At 40.5% G+C, this 20,122-nt stretch overlaps 1 protein-coding gene across 11 annotated transcripts in view; it reads left to right on the top strand.

Annotated features, from left to right (window-relative positions):
- LOC117411321 (centrosomal protein of 170 kDa-like) overlaps nucleotides 1-20,122 on the top strand; it is a 136,808-nt gene that overhangs the window by 59,645 nt on the left and 57,041 nt on the right. For all 11 annotated transcript variants that reach the window (XM_059025401.1, XM_059025402.1, XM_059025392.1 and 8 more), the window contains exons 3-6: nucleotides 2,195-2,284; nucleotides 13,053-13,134; nucleotides 15,104-15,159; nucleotides 15,290-15,449. In XM_059025401.1, the coding sequence (XP_058881384.1) occupies nucleotides 2,195-2,284; nucleotides 13,053-13,134; nucleotides 15,104-15,159; nucleotides 15,290-15,449 (388 nt within the window). The remainder of the gene's footprint in view (nucleotides 1-2,194; nucleotides 2,285-13,052; nucleotides 13,135-15,103; nucleotides 15,160-15,289; nucleotides 15,450-20,122) is intronic.

The following is a 20,122-nucleotide window of genomic DNA, read 5'->3' as shown; positions in this document are numbered from 1 at the left end:
CTACTGCTTACTTATTGACCAGTCCATGATCTGTTCCGAGTTACATTTCAACTTGCGGCACCTTACTAATATCACATTTTCCATCTATTGGGGAAATTCCTTTTCTTTCACACCTTCTCACCTTTTCTTACCTAGATATGTTGACAATAATTACATGTTTTGTTTTTTTAAGTTATGGATGAACAGTTGTAATTTACCTTGGTATATGTAAGGGATAAAAATAATTCACTTTCCAATGTTGTGAGTTGTTTATGCCACTTAAAACATTTCTTCCCTCTTGATATTTGAACATTTTAACCTGGGGTGTTGTCATGAGTGCCACAGTTTGAGTTTGAAATCCCACTTACACAGACAAAAGTGTCTGTTGTAAGTGAAGATAGTAGTGAGGACTATATTTTAGATGTAGAACCTGAAAGTGACATTTTGAAAAATAAAAATCCAAAAAACAAAAGAGTGTGAACCAAGAACGGAGAGTAAAGTTATTGATGAAGACCTAAATGTCATTGCCAGCGATCGGTTATAAGCTTGTTTTACTGTTAAACTGAAGAAATGCAAAAGCTATATGAAATGGGAAATTCTAAACTGAAATCACAAGGCTGTCTCTAGATATTACATTTGAAATGTGCAATACTATAATTAAATGATTGTTGCATAATAAAAGTCTGTTGACGTTTCTGTTGAATTGTTCTGACCGGTTTCTTTGATGAATTAACAGTTTTCTGTAGATTTGTAGCACAAACTGTGGATTCATTAATCAACAACATATCTGCATCGCACTCCCCTTCTCTTCAAAGCCACACAGACACTTTTAGATAGATTCGTAGAATTAATCGATCAAAGGGTGAAGTCTCAAAAGTGTTTTAAGTTTATATATTTACCAGATTCTGCCGAGTCAACTCCCCGGGGGTGTAGAGTTGATGTTAAGGCAAAAGTGGGGGAGGGGTGTTGACTCAAGACAGGAGCGAAATAACAAACAATAGTATTGTAATATTTTTAAAATTCGCTAGATAGATCACATTTAGAATTAAACATGTTTTTAACATTCAAAAGGCACAGCACACAGTTACATTAAAGAATCAAGAAATGCATTTAACATTTATTAAATGGTGGAATACAAAGTAAACAGTTTGCCTGAAAAAAGGTGCTGTGTAAGTCCACTGTAATGTCATTCTACGTTTAGAATTAGGCATGTTTAAAATTCAAAAGGTAAAGTACAGCACAGTTACGCTAAAGAATCAAGAAGTGCAGTTAACATTTATTAACACTAGAACCACCACGGCAGTCATTTTGACGGTTTTCACTTTTAAAATTTAAATTACTCTGCGTGTGTGAAAGATACACGGTTGTCCATTCTTGACTTTTCCTAAATACATGTATTAAGTACCCTGATGGCGTTTGAAAGGCAAGATCGCAAAAAAAAGTCCCCTCTATGGACTTGGCAGCCATTAATTCCTTTGTTTTATACAAGGAATGCACTGGGGAAAATATCAGTAGAGATTTCATCTTGAAGCTAGCCACAGCGCTTCAGCAGAAACATTTCAATCACAAAACTGCAAAGTAGCAGGCTGCAGCAGCTCAACCTGGATTCTGTGCTTCACCGAGTGACACACGCAAGAGAAAACATACTTTCGTTTTAAATTAAAAACGACTTTCGTTTTTACAGTTTGGTATGTACAATATACCTGTTTACACGCTAATTTGTTTTTAAATGTTTATTTTATTATAGATTTTCACATTTTGAAGTAGTGCTTTATATGTGGTAAGCTAGAAAATAACCTGTTATGTTTAATTGTTCATTTAAATACAGTGTTTCAGCTGTGCAGATGTTTGATATGACGTGCTTGAATAAACCTTTTGAGTTGTATCTGATAGTGTCTTTCATTTTAATATTGATGTTGTTTAAAATGTAACATGTGGGGACATGCCTCCAGTTTGGATAAGGGGGTGGTTCAGAAAAGGAATTTCTTATAGTGTTTTTTTTTAATGCTTTCAATGGATCTTGATTTCAGTCAATCAGTTTTGGGCCAGATCCAAACCAAGACTTAAAATATAGCTCCTATCCAATTTTGAGCATCCAGGTGCCAATTTACAAAATACAGAATAAGCACATTGTAATCTTTCTTCCCCCAGAGACTCTTGTATTTAATAAAGATATGCTACAGTGCCTGATTATTATTATAATTTTTTCCCCCAGTCCCGAAGTGTCGATAAACAACATGCTGTCATCAACTATGATTCTGCAACAGATGAACACAAAGTAAAGGACCTAGGGAGCCTAAACGGGGTAAGTGATAGGGATGCAAGTCTCTGTTGTAGCATAACATCCAGAAATGTGGTGAGTGTGTATTGCACAACTTGCAAAACATCAGCATATGAAAATACTCCTATAAGAAGTAGGATTTCTGAAGTTGGTTTGAATAAGGACATCTATGGGGTGTCTCCCCTTAGTTTCTGTTTGCTAACTCGAAGTTGCCACGTTGCAGACGGAGCAGAAATTACAGTTGCTCACCCTGTCGTGTCCATTTCTAAAACCTTTTTCTTTTCAGAAGCGGTCCTTGTGGTTGAAAAAGGAAATTCTGATCAGGAACAGCATTAAAGAATAATATAAAATGCGTAGTTTAGGACATTAATGTGTGGAGCTGTAATGAAAATGGAATTACGAGTTCACAGTGTTTCTGTTCATTAGGTTCTTACTAACAGAAATAAAATATGACTGGGTTTTAATCCTGTTAATTCAAGTTCTAATTATTGTAAAGCCTAATTTAATGGAGATTTCTGATCATCAGTAATGGTACAAACAGTGGCACAACCGCACCTCCAAATCGAAGTCTACAGTAAGTATCAAAGGCAGACTTTTTACCAATCATGCATTCATTTCTGTTGCTAAAAAAGCAAGTTAGATCTTTACTTGAATCCCCATGCAACTGTACAAAACCTTTTTGCACACTGTCCACATTATTTAAAATATGAAGCCTCTTATTATCCAAACTAATGCAAACCTGAGTGTCTTCATAAAAACAATTTGTTCAGACAATTAAATGATTCCCAAATGTGACATTTCCAATGAAGAAGCGTTCAGGAATAATTACAATACAAAACTGTACTTTTATTTTAATAGTACAATGTAAATTCTTGTATGGTACTGTGAATACCAGAGGTAGATCGTTCAACTATATTTTCTGTAATACGACAAATGAACAGCAATGCATGCAATAACCAAAGTGTTACTAATATTGAAATTGTGCAACTTTCTTTGTATGCTTTCACTATTAGTTTTCCATAAATATACTTTGGTAGCACTTTAGACCTAATAACTTTAAGACCTAATAACTGGGTAATATGTTCCCTTTCAAATCGAAGACGACCACCAACCAGTACTTTTGGGATATGCCTGCCTTAGGTAGGTATTCGCTGAGCATTTTATGTCAGAGCTGCCAATAGGCCCCTCCGTTGAGTGACGTCCTCGGTCCCGCCTGCCAAGGGAATAAATAGTCGCTCTGCGGAGCCCACTTCCTCTTTTTCCTCTCACCTACAGTAAGGTACGCTTCTGTGTCACTAACCAGAGTGTGTTTTTTGAAAGAGCTCCTCTGAGTCGACTGTAATTCCCTAGCATTTGTGCTGAGAGCCGGCTTGTTGCTCTTGTGGAATCAGCGGCTTCGAGTGTCTTTTTTTTTCTTCTTCAAGGTCTGCTTCACTTGTGTCGCAGGCTCTCTTTTCTCAGCTGTCTGTCGTATGAGTGTGACTGCCTGTGCAGTATTGGTGGGTGTGGGTGTGTGGGTGTGTGCGCGTGTGTTGTATTTCAACCTACACCTTCAGGGAGAACACAGTTCCTCCGCCGGGGCTCGGCTTGCCGCCCCCACCGTTGAGTGACTCTGCTGGCTGGCGTTCGCGCGGCTTGGGCAAAATAAACAGCATTCAGTCAGCCTTGTGTTCCTCCTCCAGGGCTGTGTTCTAGCCTGCCCTGCTGTCGAGTAGACCTCGCTGACTGCCTCGGCCCACCCACCTCGGTGCTTCGGGCCTTTAAAAAAAAAAAAAAAAGCGTGTGTTCTCCCCTTTCTTTTTCCTCTCAACTAACTGAGCTGTCACCCGCCGCGGCTTCGGCCTGTGTGTTTCCCCTGGACCAGGTGTGTGACTACACGCGGTTAGGGTAGGCACTGCTGCATTAGCTGCCCCCCGGTGCATCGGTACCTCGGTGCATGCTCAGCCCTTGGTACTTTGGTGCGCACGGTGCTCGGTGCATGCGGTGCGCATGGTACTTCGGTGCCTCGGTGTGCACGGTGCTTTGATGCCTCGGTACGCGGTGCGCACAGTACTCGGTGCTCTGCGCACTAAGCTTTAGTGTACATAGTGCCTCGGTACACTCGGTGTGCAAGGTACTTGGTGCGCACGGTGCTGCAGTGCCTTGGTGTGCATAGCACCTCGGTGCACACAGCATTCACAGCATTCGGTGTGCATGGTGCTCAGTGCACGGTGCACACAGTGTTTGATGCGTGCGGTGCCCTTGGTGCTGAGGTACATCAGTGCACGCGGTGCATAGGCGCTCCCGTGCTTTGCAAGACGGTGCAACCATTATGTCTTGGTTCCATGCTTGCACACCCTGCAGGGCGAACATGCCCCAAGAGGATGGGCATACATTGTGTGCGTGGTGCTTGGGTGTCCAGCACGCCACTTCAGCCCTAGGGGATGAGACATTCTGCGACATCTGTGCAGCTTTCCAGCCCCGGGTGCTTCGCAAAATTCTTGACAGGGCCATGGGGATGCAATGTTAGTCCCCTGTGACCGAGCAGGTCCCTTGGGCGACAGCGGCTGAGCCACGCCAGTCCATGTTCAGGACGCAGGCTGCGGCTCCTCGTCCGCAGCCCTTCCCAGCATTCCAGGATTTCATGGAGGTACTCTCCTCCTGGGATCATCCAGCCTCAAGGCCAGTGTGCTGAAGCAAGCGGCCCTGCTCGCTGCCTTAGAAGGCGCGGACAAGGTGGGCCTGGAGGGTTTTCCCCCAGTGGACTTCACCATTGCGGCCTTGGTCAAGGCTTCGCAGGGAGCTTGCCCAAAGACCCTGTGTGCCCAAAGCTGCAATGCAGGGTCATGGAGAGGCACTTGAAGCAGGCTTACGCAGCGGAAGCACAGATGACTAGCCTAGCGCATACGGCGAGTATCCTGACCACCTATGTGGATAGCATACTATGGAAAGGACCATTCCCAGAGCCAGTGGCTTCTGAGTTACGCCTCTTTTCTGGCACGCTGCTCCAGATCTCTGGCCTTCAAGGGCAAGCCTGGTGGTGGCTCGCAGACAGCTATGGCGCGCTGTTGGATGTGCCGATATCCCCGGGGCATACCTTTGGGCCAGTATTGGAGGAGTTCCTGCAGCGCTCCCACCGAGAATGTGAGGCGTCTCAGCAAGTGGCCACGCTACTCCTTCCCCATGCTCCAGTGCGGGGCAGGTCGAGCCTTTGGCAATCTCCCCAGGCACGCAAGATAACCCGGTCGGTCCCGATTCCCGGTGCTCCGCTGGGTGACCGCAGGGCGTGGTGCACCCACGCAGCAGCGCTCCAGAAGGCAGTTCCAGAGCCGTCGCCCTAGGCAGCCACCTCAGCTTGCTCCGCCCCGATCTCAGCAGTCCCAGTGGGGGCCCTGAAGGCTTGCGGCCTCAGGCCCTCCCATTTACACAACATCAGCTGCAATACTGGCGCAATTGCACCTCGGACTCCTGGGTGCTTGCCACCGTACACACCAGTTACGTGTGGGACCTCCTCCCTTTCGAGGGATCACGGTTACATCCGTGAACGACCCTCTCCAGGTTCTGGCCCTCAGGCAAGAAGTAGAGAAACTACTTCTCAAATAAGCTAGCTGTCTCGTAGAACGCACCTCTCAAGAAGAGGGGTTCTACTCAAGATAATTTCTGGTGCCAAAAAAGGACGGTGTCCTTTGCCCCATCCTAGACCAGAGACCCCTCAACGAGTTTTTGAGGGAGAAGAGGTTCCAGATGGTCATACATCGCCACATCCTCTGATCTGTCCGTCCGGCGATTGGTTTACAATAGTGAACTTGAAGGATGCGTAATTTCACGTTCCTATCTGTCCAGCGCAGAAGAAATATCTCTGCTTCTTTCAAGGGAGCGTATTCGAGTTTTCCGTGCTGCCATTCGGCCTCTCCTTAGATCCCGCACCTTTTTGAAGTGCGTGGATGCAATCCTAGCTCCCTTGCGGCTGCAAGGGATCAGGGTGCTGAACTACCTGGATGACTGTTTGATCTGTTCTCAGTCGCAGGAAGGAGCAGTGGCCCACACAGTGACAGTGACTAGGTCTCACTCTCAACGAGGCCAAGAGTCAATTAATACCAGTGCCGAGTACGTTCTCTTGGTTCTCCGACTGGATTCCCTCACCATGTGAGCCTGCCTGTCCGACGACCGAGTAGAGGCTATTCAGAACTGTCTGGCCCTGTTTCAACAGGGGTCCACAGTGTAACTGGTGTTGTGTCAAAAACCTTTGTGTCTGATGGCGGCAGCCTCATCAGCTATCCAACTGGGGTTACTGCATATGAGCCCCATTCAAGCGTGGCTCAATGTCTTTCGGCTACTCCCCAAGCGAGACAGACACTGTCGGCTGACTGTGTCTCGCTAATTCTAGGAAGCCCTATGCTTGTGGAGACAAACCTCCCACATGCGCGAAGGTGTAGTAATGGGAGTGATACACAGCCATCAAGTGGTGACGACAGATGCATCCAATCTGGGTTGGGTTGTGGTTTGGGCAGGCAGAGGAGTCAGCGGGTCCTGGACAGACCGCTGGACATCCCTGCACATAAATATGCTGGAGCTCCGAGCGGTGCACCTTGCTCTCCAGCATTTCCTTGCTGTGCTCCAGAACAGACATGTCCTCGTGCACACCGACAACATGTCAGTAGTGGCGTACGTGAACCACCAGGGTGGGCTTCGGTCCCTGGGGTTACAAAGCAAAGCCTTTTGGCTGCTGATCTGGGCACAGAAGTATTTATTATCCGTCTGGGCTGTTCAGCTCCCCAGAGTGGTGAACTGGGGGGTGGACCTCCTCTCTCTCTCTCGAGGGTCCTCACCCATCAGAAAGATGACTCCACCCTCAGGTGGTACAGTGCATTTGGGATCGCTTCGGGGAAGCCCAGGTCAATCTCTTTGCCTCAGAGGCAAAAAGATTTGCAACAGAGATGACTCATTGCCCCCTGTGGTTCTCCCTCCACCGTTGCGAAGGTCCACTAGGCGTCTACGCCCTAGCCAACAAATGGCTCAAAGCACTTTAGAACGCTTTCCCGCCGATATCGCTGCTCCCTGCCTTCCTCGAAGTATGGAGAGAGAAAGCGACAGTTCTCCTGGTGGCCCCCAAATGACCCAGGAGAATCTAGTTTTCTAACCTAGGAGATCCTGCTGCACATGGATCTCCTCAGTCAGACGCAAGGCACCCTCTGGCATCCAGAACTGGGCAGGCTCCAGTTGTGGGTCTGGCCCCTGAATGGGACCGTCTGTCCGCCTTAGGGCTCTCCAGATGCAGTCGTTAGTACACTGCAGAACGCTAGGGCTTCCTCCACAAGAGCATTATATGCTTATAAATGGAGGTATTTTCAGAAGTGGTGCATGGCTAGAGGTCATGACCACATCTACTGACCCATAGCTATTATTTTACAGTTTGCAAGATCTGCTAGAGGTGGAAAGGTCCCCCTCTATGCTGAAAGTGTAACTGGCAGCTATCTCTGCGTGCCACATCCCTATAGACTCAGTATCCCTGGGCACCCATATTCTGGCTACCCGTTTTCTAAAAGGTGCTTGGCGACTGCGTCCCCCTAGAAAGGACGTCCTCTCTGAGTGGAGTCTAGACGTGGTATTGGAGGCCCTCACTAAGGCCCCGTTTTGAGCCTATACAGTCCATAGAGTTGAAATATCTCTTTATGAAGACAGCCTTTTTATTGGCCATCACCTCCGCTAAGCAGGTCAGTGAGCTGCAGGCTCTGTCTGTGCACAGTTCCTGTATGCGTCTCTGTGATAATGGAAACAGGCTGTCGTTGCGCACGAACACTGTGTTCCTACCTAAGGTGATTACGACTTTCCACTTGAATTAATCAGTGGAACTAGAGGCCTTCCACCCCCCTCCCTTTGATTCGGAGGAGGATAGGAAACTGAATTCCCTCTGCCCAGTGAGGGCATTGAGAGTTCATGTGGATAAGACGAAAGCACTGCCAGCTCTTCATTTGCTGTCTGACCAGCTCTTCATTTGCTATAAGAACATAAGAAAGTTTATGAATGAGAGGAGGCCATTCGGACCATTTTGCTCGTTTGGTTGTTAGTAACTTATTGATCCCAGAATCTCGTCAAGCAGCTTCTTGCAAGATCCCAGGGTGTCAGCTTCAACAACATTACTGGGGAGTTGGTTCCAGACCCTCACAATTCTCTGTGTAAAAAAGTGCCTCCTATTTTCTGTTCTGAATGCCCCTTTATCTAATCTCCATTTGTGACCTCTGGCCTTGTTTCTTTTTTCAGGTATAGACAGAAGTCTATATGTACAGTTTCAATAACCAAGCAAAATGTCTAAATCTCTGTTATAAATTCAGAAGCAAGAAGGAAGCTGTGTGGTCCAGTGGTTAAAGAAAAGAAAAGTCCCCGGTTCAAATCTCACCTCAGCCACTGACTCATTGTGTGACCCTGAGCAAGTCACTTAACCTCCTTGTGCTCTGTCTTTCGAGTGAGACGTAATTGTAAGTGACTCTGCAGCTGATGCAATGTTCACACACCCTAGTCTCTGTAAGTCGCCTTGGATAAAGGCGTCTGCTAAATAAACAAATAATAATACAGGCTCTATAGTTTGATATTCATTAAACTGTTGAAGACTGTTGTCAGCTTATTTAACAACAGTTCTAGTTTAATGAAAATCAGCATTTTTAAATCTGAAAATCATACTTTCAAAAAACTTTTAAAATACCCTGTGTTAAAGCTTAGTGGGGTAAACAAGCATTTCCATTTGGTAAGGATTTTTTTTTTTTTAAAAAAAACAATGAAACAGATACTTTACTAGTATCCTTATCTCATTTAAAAGTAGTTTGTCATTCTGTTCAACTATTCTTTGGTTTTATCATAAATGTCAACACCATGGCCATAGACTGCTCTCTGGGGGACCCCTGCTGGGAAAGGTTGCATGACAGGCACAGCTGTAGGTTGCTGGCACCGGCAGTTTGCTTAATAATTCTCAAGCTATTTCAGTGAAGACCTTTGCTTGCTGATTTTTGCTTCCTCTTTTTGGGTGTCGCAAGGACAGGACTGGCCATAACTACTTCAGCTTCCCTGCTTAGGATTATTATTATTATTATTATTATTATTATTATTATTATTATTATTATTATTATTATTTTATGTGGTTTAACATTGATTCTGTGGGAAAACCCTCCAAGGATAACTCGGATGGTTTTTGGTTTTCAGCTTGTCCTCTTCTAACAAACACTTATACACAAAATATTATCTATGAAGCGCATATTGCCACCTATCAATTGTCATCCTTTTAGAACCTTTCTTTCTTGTTGGCACATGTGGGTGATTTCTTCTGTTATAAACTATGAACAAGATGTACAATTTGCTTAGCAATTTGATACAAAATAATGACATGGTTTAGTTATTCAACTGAAGCTGGTATTGAACTGAAATGTTCCTAACATTTTATAGATCAACCCTGAAAAAACACAATCAAACCCATTTACAACGTACCTGGGATATAATGTACACTATATAATGTATAATGCAGTATTATCATGGCCAGCGCTAAACGATCGTCAATTTCACTTAAGGACAAACGGTACATTATTGGAGAAATCTTAAAGGGTCAGAATGATGTTGTCAAAGAGCTCAAGTTTAAAAAGCACAGTCGCTGAGGAAGTCGTTAAGGCCTTGTCCAGATTGCTGTAATGAAACTGGGTTAGTTTAACCCAGCTGTTGTTGAAAAAACACTTCGCTGGATGACTGTATCCCAGAAACCACTGTAATGTATACACATTCTTCTCCCCCCTCGTAAATGTTGTTGTTTATTTTCATTGAACACAGGAGCAGAACGGAGGAACTATGAGAAAGTACCTAAATAATCAAAATGGGAATAATTTGCATGGGGTAAAAAACTGCCAGTGCCATAGTAAATAAATTAGATGGGCATTTGCACAAAGGAAAAATCTGGGGCAGATAAGACGTTCTTTAATTTAATTAAAAGTCGAAATAAAGACCTTTAACTTACTAATATGTGATGTAAGATCTAAGATCATTTAAAAAGTGTTTTGGACACAGGTTAAGTTTTGTGTAGTACAGTATATTAGCATATCTGACTGTACCAATGGAACATGACGAGAATAAATCCTCCTGTATTTTAATTCGGGCTTGTCTTTTCTTTAATCTCGTCTCATGTAACCAGGGGGATTATGGCAATGTACTACCACAAAGCACTAGGGGATATCAGAGGATACTGTGTAACCAGACTCGAACGCGGTTCATGTCCAGATTACAGTTAAACCAGTTGATCTAACCCAGTTATGCCGACAACCGAGTTCGAAACTACCTCCTGAGTCAGTTTCAAACTCGGTTGTTGAACTCAGTTATGAACCGTGTTTAGTGTGGATGCAAATCAGTTTAAGCACTTTTAAACAGATGTTGAACCTTTAACTCGGTTCTAAAACACTAATGTGGCCAGGGCCTAAAAGACTTTGAGTACAGGCAATGATTACTATACTGTACCTGAACTGACAGTTTGTATGGTAATGTTTATTGACTTCTATATTATTTTTATTATTACACTATGTAACACAATTTTTGTTCCTGGGTAATAAGTGTTATTTCCTAATTGCTTATGCCTCAAAAGTATAGAAAATGTCTATTATTCCCCACAAACTTTGCTTTTGTGACCAGGACAGTGATATTTTGAAATTTACCTATTTCCAATGAGAAAACGGGCGAATTTGTGTCTTTTCGTTCACATAAAGTCAGAAAAAAACAACATATGAATCCAAATTAACATGTATTTATACTAAAGTAATACAAAAATGACTACAAAAGATTTAGAAGTGAGTAGTTTTTCGAGATTTACGATTATACTGTAAATCACTTTCACGAATCAGCCCCCAAATGTAGTCTCCCATCATGTTCTCGTTATACTGTCCTTGGTAGCGGTGTTCAAAGTCCAGTATATCCTGGTGGAAGCGCTCGCCTTGCTCCTCCGAGTACGCTCCCATGTTCTCCTTGAATTTATCAAGATGAGCATCAAGGATATGGACTTTGAGGGACATCCAACAGCCCATTGTGCCGTAGTTCTTCACCAGAGTCTCAACCAGCTCCACATAGTTTTCGGCCTTGTGATTGCCCAGGAAGCCCCGAACCACTGCGACAAAGCTGTCCCAAGCCGCTTTCTCCTTACTAGTGAGCTTCTTGGGGAATTCATTGCACTCCAGGATCTTCTTTATATGTGGTCCGACGAAGACACCGGATTTGACCTTTGCCTCAGACAGCTTAGGGAAGAAGTCTTGAAGGTACTTGAAGGCTGCCGACTCCTTATCTAGAGCTCTGACAAATTGTTTCATAAGGCCCAATTTGATGTGCAGTGGTGGCATCAGCACCTTCCGGGGGTCCACCAGTGGCTCCCACTTGACGTTGTTCCTCCCCACAGAGAACTCGGTCCGCTGTGGCCAGTCCCGCCTATGGTAGTGCGCCTTGGTGTCCCTGCTGTCCCAAAGGCAAAGATAGCAGGGAAACTTGGTAAAACCGCCTTGGAGACCCATCAGGAATGCCACCATTTTGAAGTCTCCTATGACCTTGATGCCATCTCAGAAAAATGCAGATATGTATTCACTTAGGTAGCTGGAACTAAACTGAACTGGTGGGCTTAAGGCCCCTGTATTTATACTACTATTTATATTACTAGAAAGTTCTAGAAGTTACTCCAAGTTTACTCAGCACTGAATCTATCTGGAATGTTCTGGAAAATAGGTAAATTTCAAAATATCACTGTCCTGGTCACAAAAGCAAAGTTTGTGGGGAATAATAGCGATTTTCTATACTTTTGAGGCATAATCAATTAGGAAATAACACTTACTACCCAGGAGCCAAAAAAAAAAAAAATTTGTTACACAGTGTTATCAGTTTTATTATTTATATAATTTATTATTACTGTACTGTATTTTTTATTGTTTATTTTACTAATTACAGTACAGTATTATTCAGTACATTAATTACATATTTTTTGTTATTTTTTATAATTCATTTAGCTGACCATCTTTATCCAAGGCAACACAGAATTACTGTATTAAAGAATTAAAATACAGAATGTTACACACTGTATAGTAATGTACAGTACTAGTTACATGTTACATTGTTTTATATTGTTTCTTTATACTACATACATTGTAAATGTACATTAATTTAGATTTTTGTGCTGATTTGGCAGGCATGTGCAAGTATCTGGTTATTACATACCTCAGTTATAACATACTTTTTTTACGGTCCCAAGGCAAGTGTGTGTGTGTGTGTGTGTGTGTGTGTGTATATGTATATGTATATGTGTATATATATATATATATATATATATATATATATATATATATATATATATATATATATAAATATGGAGTTTTATTATATTTGCCAGTTCTGATTAGGCTTTAAACAGTGTTTGTGATAACTACGTTTCTTGGTTTCATATCATTCATATTAGTGGGTTGTCAGGAAGCACAGGTTTCACAGTACAGTACTGTATAGAAAGCTGTATAGAAAAATACAATTAGAAACAAATCAGTCAGTGTCAACAGGTGTAGAGCCACCTCAGCCAGGTTGGTACTGAACCTACGTGACAAGTCTGCCAAGTGTTTCATGGTTATAGGGGGATACATGACCAATCAATCTTCAATGATTGCATTGTCAAATTCCTTCTGGGAAGTTGTTCTCCAGCATTGGCTCCTTAAGGCAAAAAGTTTGTCAGCAGTGGTGTAGCACGTCCTGTACATGGTGCCAAACTGGTCTGATTAGCTTTGAAATGCAAATTCATTGATTTAACTTGATTTGTTTTTTCTAGACATTTGTGAACGACGTCAGGATACAGGAACAGATGTACGTTACCTTGAAGATGGATGATAAATTGAGATTTGGATATGATATCCTTTTGGAACTTGTCAAGGGCATGTCCCAGTAAGGTTTATATTAGCCAAGGATCATGATGTGATGCTTTTTTGTTTTGCTAAATGAACAGATGTGCAAGGTATCCTGGGATCTTATCAGCCGGCATTTTCACTGTTCCCTTTCACTTCAAATAAGTTTTTTTGTGTGTATGTATGTGTAAAAAAAATATATAAAAAAAAATATATATATAATATATATATATAAAATATACGTGGATGAAGGCTATATTTGCATCCTGAGCCATTCGGAAAAAAAAGAAAAGCCATAATACCACAATAGTAATAATTCACACAAAAGTGATAATTCCTCTAAAGGAAAATATACTTTGACCCATTTGACTCCTCGAGACCATCACTTTCAATTCAAACACAAAATGGCTAGTTTTCAATCACTTGACAACACCCACAGTACAGAAATGTTTATTAATGATCAACAAAATGCGAATATGTTAAAAAATAAAAAAATAAATAAAAGATTTAAAGCTAATACATTCGTATCTCAGAGAAACTGGAGAGGAATGGGAAATTAAAACACGGTAAGGCAATCATACAAATAAAGCTGAAGCACTAACGGATAACGACATAGGACGTCTGTACAGCACTGAAACACTATGTTTAAAAAAAAAATATCCAACGGTACTGCTGAACCTCGTCTTCTTTAATATTTGCATCACAAGGGTATCCGTGAATTATAAAAATAACAGAGGGGCCTCTTCAGTGTTGCAGGAAAACAATTCCATCTCGGAATGGAAACCCTAGATGGAATTATCTTCCTGTAATTCACTGAAGCCCATCTATTATTTTCTCTCTCTCTCTCTCTCTCTCTCTCTCTCTCTCTCTCTCTCTCTCTCTCTCTCTCTCTCTCTCTCTCTCTCTCTCTCTCTCTCTCTCTCTCTCTCTCTCTCTCTCTCTCTCTCTCTCTCTCTCTCTCTCTATATATATATATATATATATATATAATTAAACACCTTCCTTTTAAATCTGTTCTCACTGTTTTTTTTAATGATTATTTAATTTGTTAATACGTACATATAATAACAAAAATATAAAGCCCATACTTCATGAGCTTTTAAATAGTTTAGAAAAGTTGCAGGACCCTTCAATTGTTGATCAAACAAATCCTTAAAAACAGGGAGCATGCCAGGTGCCTTGGTGAGGAATCAAGACAATCAAACAAACATTATCCATCTGTGACAGGATGGCTGAGTGGCGACGTCAGACCAGAATGCAGGAAGAAAAACAAACAAGTAAAATACTGCGGTGCAAAGGACACTGCGGCTCCGTTTATTTTCAAAAATAACAAAAAATAAAAGGTTTAACAAAAAACACACTTGCTCACAGAGCAAAATAAAGGTTTTAATTAAAACAAAACTCGAACACAAAGCACACAGGTCAGGCTGGGCAGATGCTGTCACTGATCCTGTATAATATATAATTTTTAACTTGTTTTCTTTTCTCCTTTCACTCTCCCGTACTCTCCTCAGTACACCCACGCAGAGCACGGAAAACTGCAGGCTTATATAGAGGTGACCATCTCCCGATTAGCAACAATTAACTCTGGAGATGGTCACCTTCTGAAACAATACAAAATAATAACAAAACACGGCTCCACCATCATATTTATAAATAAATAAATAATAACAATAACGATAACAGTAATAATAATACCACAAAACAAATACAAAATAATAAATTGCATAGGGGCGGAGGGGTACCTCATTCTATAAATAAATAAATACATGTACAGGGCTGCTCACCCTGTTACACCATATAACTTAAAAGTTAAGACCTGAATGTAAGGAATAACTATTACAACAAGACTGTAACCTACTGGTCAGACATACAGGTCAGATATACTGGTCAGATAAGTTGGCATTTGATTTAGCACACCATGTATATTAAATATGTATGTCAATGTATACTGCTTTTCCTTAACACAACCCACATACAAATCTGTTCACAGTAGTCCGTGGGGAGCTCCGTGTCCCAGAGGAAGCTCTGAAGGTAAGATGCACTGCTGCTGAGATGTTGAGCTTAATCAATTCCTGGAGATCTGATCAGATAGCACGCTGTGGTAATTAATTGTTCACAACTCCTGATGTGTTTTCTGTTATATTGTGTTGTTGCTTGCTAGCATGAGAAGTTTACAAGCCAACTCCAGCTGCCCCAGAAGACCTCGGAGGGGAAAGGATCCAAGGCAGCCAGCACTAAAGCAGCTGAAGCCAAAGCTGCCGAGGCTGCTGAAGGGTTACCCAAGTGTGCAGAGGCACAGAAACTGGAGGAGAAGATGTCAGGTAACAGCCATGAGTGGGTGCTGTGTGTTAACATTTTTGCTGACTTGCTAGAAAAGTTCTGCTGACCCAGAGAAAATTTGAGAAGGTTTTGTACAGGATATCAGGAACCTAAAAGCAGCTGTCAGATCCTAATTGCTTATAAATAACTGTACAACTAAATTATATTGTAAGATGATTTCCAAAAATGTGCTTTATACATTCATAAGGGTTTTTTTTTTTTTTTTTTTAAATATACATCCTTATTAATTTTTGCAGTCCTCATAAATTTGTGTTGTTTTTCTACACAGAAGTAAAAGTCTGACATTTGTTCACTTGGTGTCCCTTCTATGATTGCCACGTTTTGAAGGGGAAAACCTGGGCAAATAGAGAGCAGTTAAGGCTTAACAATGTTAATATTCTCAGTTTAGTCTGATACTGATAAAGAACTATAGGGGATAGTCTTGTCTCATGTTAAAAGTTTCAAATTAAATATATAACTTGTAATCTCATTTGATTACACATAAATATGTAACTGCCTGCATTCACTTATGCTGTAATACATTGAACAATCCTTTTTATATTGATACATTTTACTAACTCTATCATTCCTTCATTTGATTAAAAAAAAAAAAAAAAATCTTTTGAATTAAGTACTTCAGAGCCATTGCTCAAATGATTTTTTATTGTAAAAAGTTTAAAGTTGCATTGTACTACCTATCATTAAAACAAGTATATTTAGAAGTATTAGAGGAATTAAGTAATGCATTGAGGCTGAGAGACATGGTTTGTCAGATGCATATTGTTTTCTGTACACGCTGTGATCTGTAGGAGTTCATTTGGATGCCAGCAGCCTGAGCCTGCTGACCTGTTATGTAACACTGTGGTGATTGTTCAGTACACGGATCCTCATTATATACAATAATGATACATTACCTTGCTGCAGTGTGGTGATTTGGGAGAACTAAAGACAATGCAGGGTTTATATACCAAAGGAAAGCAATTCGATCTTTGTTTTAGTTGTTTCCTTTTTTAAGTAAAGCAAATTTCAAAAGATACGCTATCCAAACATGTTAGGGCTCGCAATATAAATTGAGAAGTTCAATAACCAAATATATTGGCATTAATTAAATTGAATTGCATACAATGAAAAATATATCTCTGAATTCAGGTTTGAGATTAATCATCTCCTTAACCCTTTGCAGTCCATTTATTAAGTGCGTGTCAGGCGCGTCAGGTCCAATTTATTTTCACACACGCAGTTAATTTTAGACGTGCTGTTTAAAAGTATTTTTTTTCCACAGTCAAACGGGTTTAAAAGGCCCTGCATATCAGCAAAGTACTCACTAGGCATCTCCAGCCCCGCCCCACCCTTTCATTCGCTATAGCTTTCACATATGCTAAGAAATAAATAATAATAATAATAATAGTCATACATACCGATCAATCATCTCCTGATCACTCGTTTTATCACCAAACGCCTCAATAATGCGATCCAAGTCATTATTTTATTACTATAACATCTGAAAAAAGCTCTGCAAATGTCCATGATATTCTCTTAGCACTGATGCAGTCACAGCCAGCTTGTTTCCTTATGGCCGCCGTTATCTGATGCCAGGGGCAAGTATGACTATTCATGAGATACACCCTTTTTTTTCTTTTTTTCGGCTTGTCTCGGCTCCTGTCGCTCCCATTCGGCCATTGAATGGGTTTTCTCGGCTTTTTCCGGAGAAAAAACGACTAGAAACCCATTTTTTGCGTCTTTTTGATGATGTCGGACAGGGTCCGACATTGGACCGGATAGGAATAATTGCAATGTCGGACTAGGTCCAACATAGGACCGCAAAGGGTTAATGTAGTGACAACCCCTCAAAATGAATTAGTCCAATGTCAACAAAATTAGAATTTTGTGTTAATGAGGTCTAGCTTACTTCAATGATATTTACTAACAAAAGGTAAACTTAGCTTAAATAAACTTGACAAAACCCTGGGTAGCTGGGAAGTTTTTTTTGGTGGAATACTCAAGTCATTTCTTATTGAGCTAAGTTCATGCATTCTCAATCTGTTTGTTGAATTCCTACAGGGAGGGGTGGAGTGCCTTAGAAATATCCCACTGAGATTTGGACAGTGAAATTATTTTTTGGTTTTGGGGAAAAAAATATATTTTGGTCATTGTTAGCCTTTTACGAAGTTAATATCTTCAACTAAAATGTGTTGGTGTACTCATTTTCACTGCTTTCAGGGCAATTGAAAAGATATTTTCTACAGTGATGACGAGACAGTCTTGTCAGTTTACTTCTGCTCAAGTATCGACTCATTCATTTTCTTTTTTTATCTTAATTGAGATACAGTATGTCCTAGATGGCAGGGCATGACATTTTAAATAATTTTATATTTATATGACACAAAACAAATTTTAACAGCAGACATTGGCATTGTAAATTTTTAGCAGATCATAAACCATAACAACTTCATAATACATCCATTCATCAATAATTTCTTCTGACACTACCCTTGTGAAGTAAGCTATTCTGTAACCAGGTTTTATATGCAATTTAATGACTAAAATAAAAAAAATACAAAACGTATTCTACTATATGGAAGATGTTTATGTGCTTTTTTTTTCTCTCAAAGTGTCAAATTTCTGTGGCACAGGGTTTAGAACCCAAGATTTTGTAAAACCATCCAAGTTAATCTGCCTTCCTTATTCACCAAACATGGCATAATAAATTAATAATTCAGAAAACCAGTTAAGATGGCTGGTGAGCTGTATCCATTACAGACAACTCCTAAATATGAAATCTGTTTTCACTGTGCAATGTTTCTTTCACTGGAGCACACACAGCGAACCCCCTTATTATGTTTGAATACACTAAAATGACATATGGTAATAGCTTAAGGGCTGTTGTTAAGATAAAAAGGAAGACATTAAAATGCTGCACACGACACGGCTCATGTCAAATACCATTTTTTTTTTTTCATTTTACACATACAGCTTGTAGCAAGAAATAGTACTGAACCACATTATGTATAAAATTATTTAGACAGTTGTTAGTTTTTATTAAACTATTTTCAGGGCTTAAAAAACAATGTTAATTTACAAAGAACAGCCTTTTGCATTGGTTATGTTCTCAGATAGACACGTGAATGATGCAGAATGAAGTATCCAATTCATGGGGGCTGGAGGTTGGAGTGGGAGGGTTCGCATTCATCTTATTTCACAATAGAAACAAGTTTGGTGGTCTCAGCTTAGCCCACAGCAGACATTAGTCCACAACACAAAAACACCACACAATTCTATGCAAATAGGGAGAGAGTATGGCAGGAAGCCCTCGTGGTGCCTGCTGACACTGTGCCAGACTGTAGACCGTGCCATTGTCCTGGTCATTTTAAAGACAAAGGTGTAATCACAAAATGAAAGTTGGAATGACACCCCTAACTGAGAATAGACAGCTTGAAGTGTGCAGTTTAAACTGGTTGCTAATTAGACAAGATTAATGACTAAAATAGTTCTGTCAGTAGCTGGCAAGAGGGAAGACTACATTGTTTTTACACCAAGTCTCCCAATTACTCAAAGTGCTTGTGTTGTCTTTCTCATTATATTTTTAATATATATGTGTGTGTGTGTGCTGGGACAAATATTCAAACAAATATTTTTTTTACAATGTATTCGGATACAAAAATCAGATGTTCGTATTCACTAGAAATGACAAAAATATCTTGCACTTATTTACCGCCTCACCAGAAGTTGCGAGACAGTTTAAAAAATGTGATATGTGAGATTTAATATAGATAAAAAATAAATGAAAAATGATTATTTAAAAAAAACTGGATCAACACAGCAGGTCTTGAGTCTCTATTTAAAAGTTTTAGACAGCAAAAAGTAAACAAACCAGATTATGCGCGCACACCCATAGTGATCTCTATGGAAGGCCATCTGGCTCAAACGCGTTGTGCTACTTTAGAGCGAGTCAGAATCTCATGGGACAGAAGAAAGGCAAGCACGTCATTCTGAAATGCCTCGCTTAAACAGTGTATATAAAAGAATGCTTACAGACTGTCTAAAGACACATTAAATTAAGCACCTTTTTTAGATCAGTTTTAACCAATCCAAAATTCCTGTCATATTTCTCAACAAAATGTTTCTGTTCTCTATACAGGACTGTTTAAATTATGACCCACAATTAGATATGTAATCTGTATTTTCCAAAACATATGTACTCAGCCTTCTTTGGTGTTAAAAAAAAGGCATTCTAGAGTTCATATCCTGTCAGCTGGTTAATTCCTTGGCAAGGGGCAGAGGCACAGTTAGCACAGACTGGATCTGCTTGTCATGCCTCTGTCTGACTCTGGAGTCTGAAGGGAGTTCTAAAGAGAGGGAGAAAATTCCTTAGCAGACAAACTGTGAAAGTAAAGTGTTATAAGTCTGTTTGTGTAAAAAGTATATCGATTTAAATAGTTATTTTTTCTTTTAGATAAATAGCAAAATATTGTTTGTAATAAAAGATGGCATGCAGTCCGCGAAGTGGGGCCTGCTATGAATCGTCTGTTTTAAAAATAAGTTCTTTATGTAGGTCACCAGGACTGACATGTGTGGTTAATAGCAGTCTTGCTCTATGCTTTTAAGCATTTAAAAATAAATATTCTTTGTGAATTATTGTAATGCTTGTTGGGAAACATGGTGTGTTTTTGTAAAA

Source organism: Acipenser ruthenus, chromosome 6 (assembly GCF_902713425.1).
Source record: "Acipenser ruthenus chromosome 6, fAciRut3.2 maternal haplotype, whole genome shotgun sequence".
NCBI lineage: Eukaryota > Metazoa > Chordata > Actinopteri > Acipenseriformes > Acipenseridae > Acipenser > Acipenser ruthenus.
The sequence above is the reverse complement of the archived record's forward strand: the minus strand, read 5'-3'. Positions and strand labels throughout refer to the sequence as shown.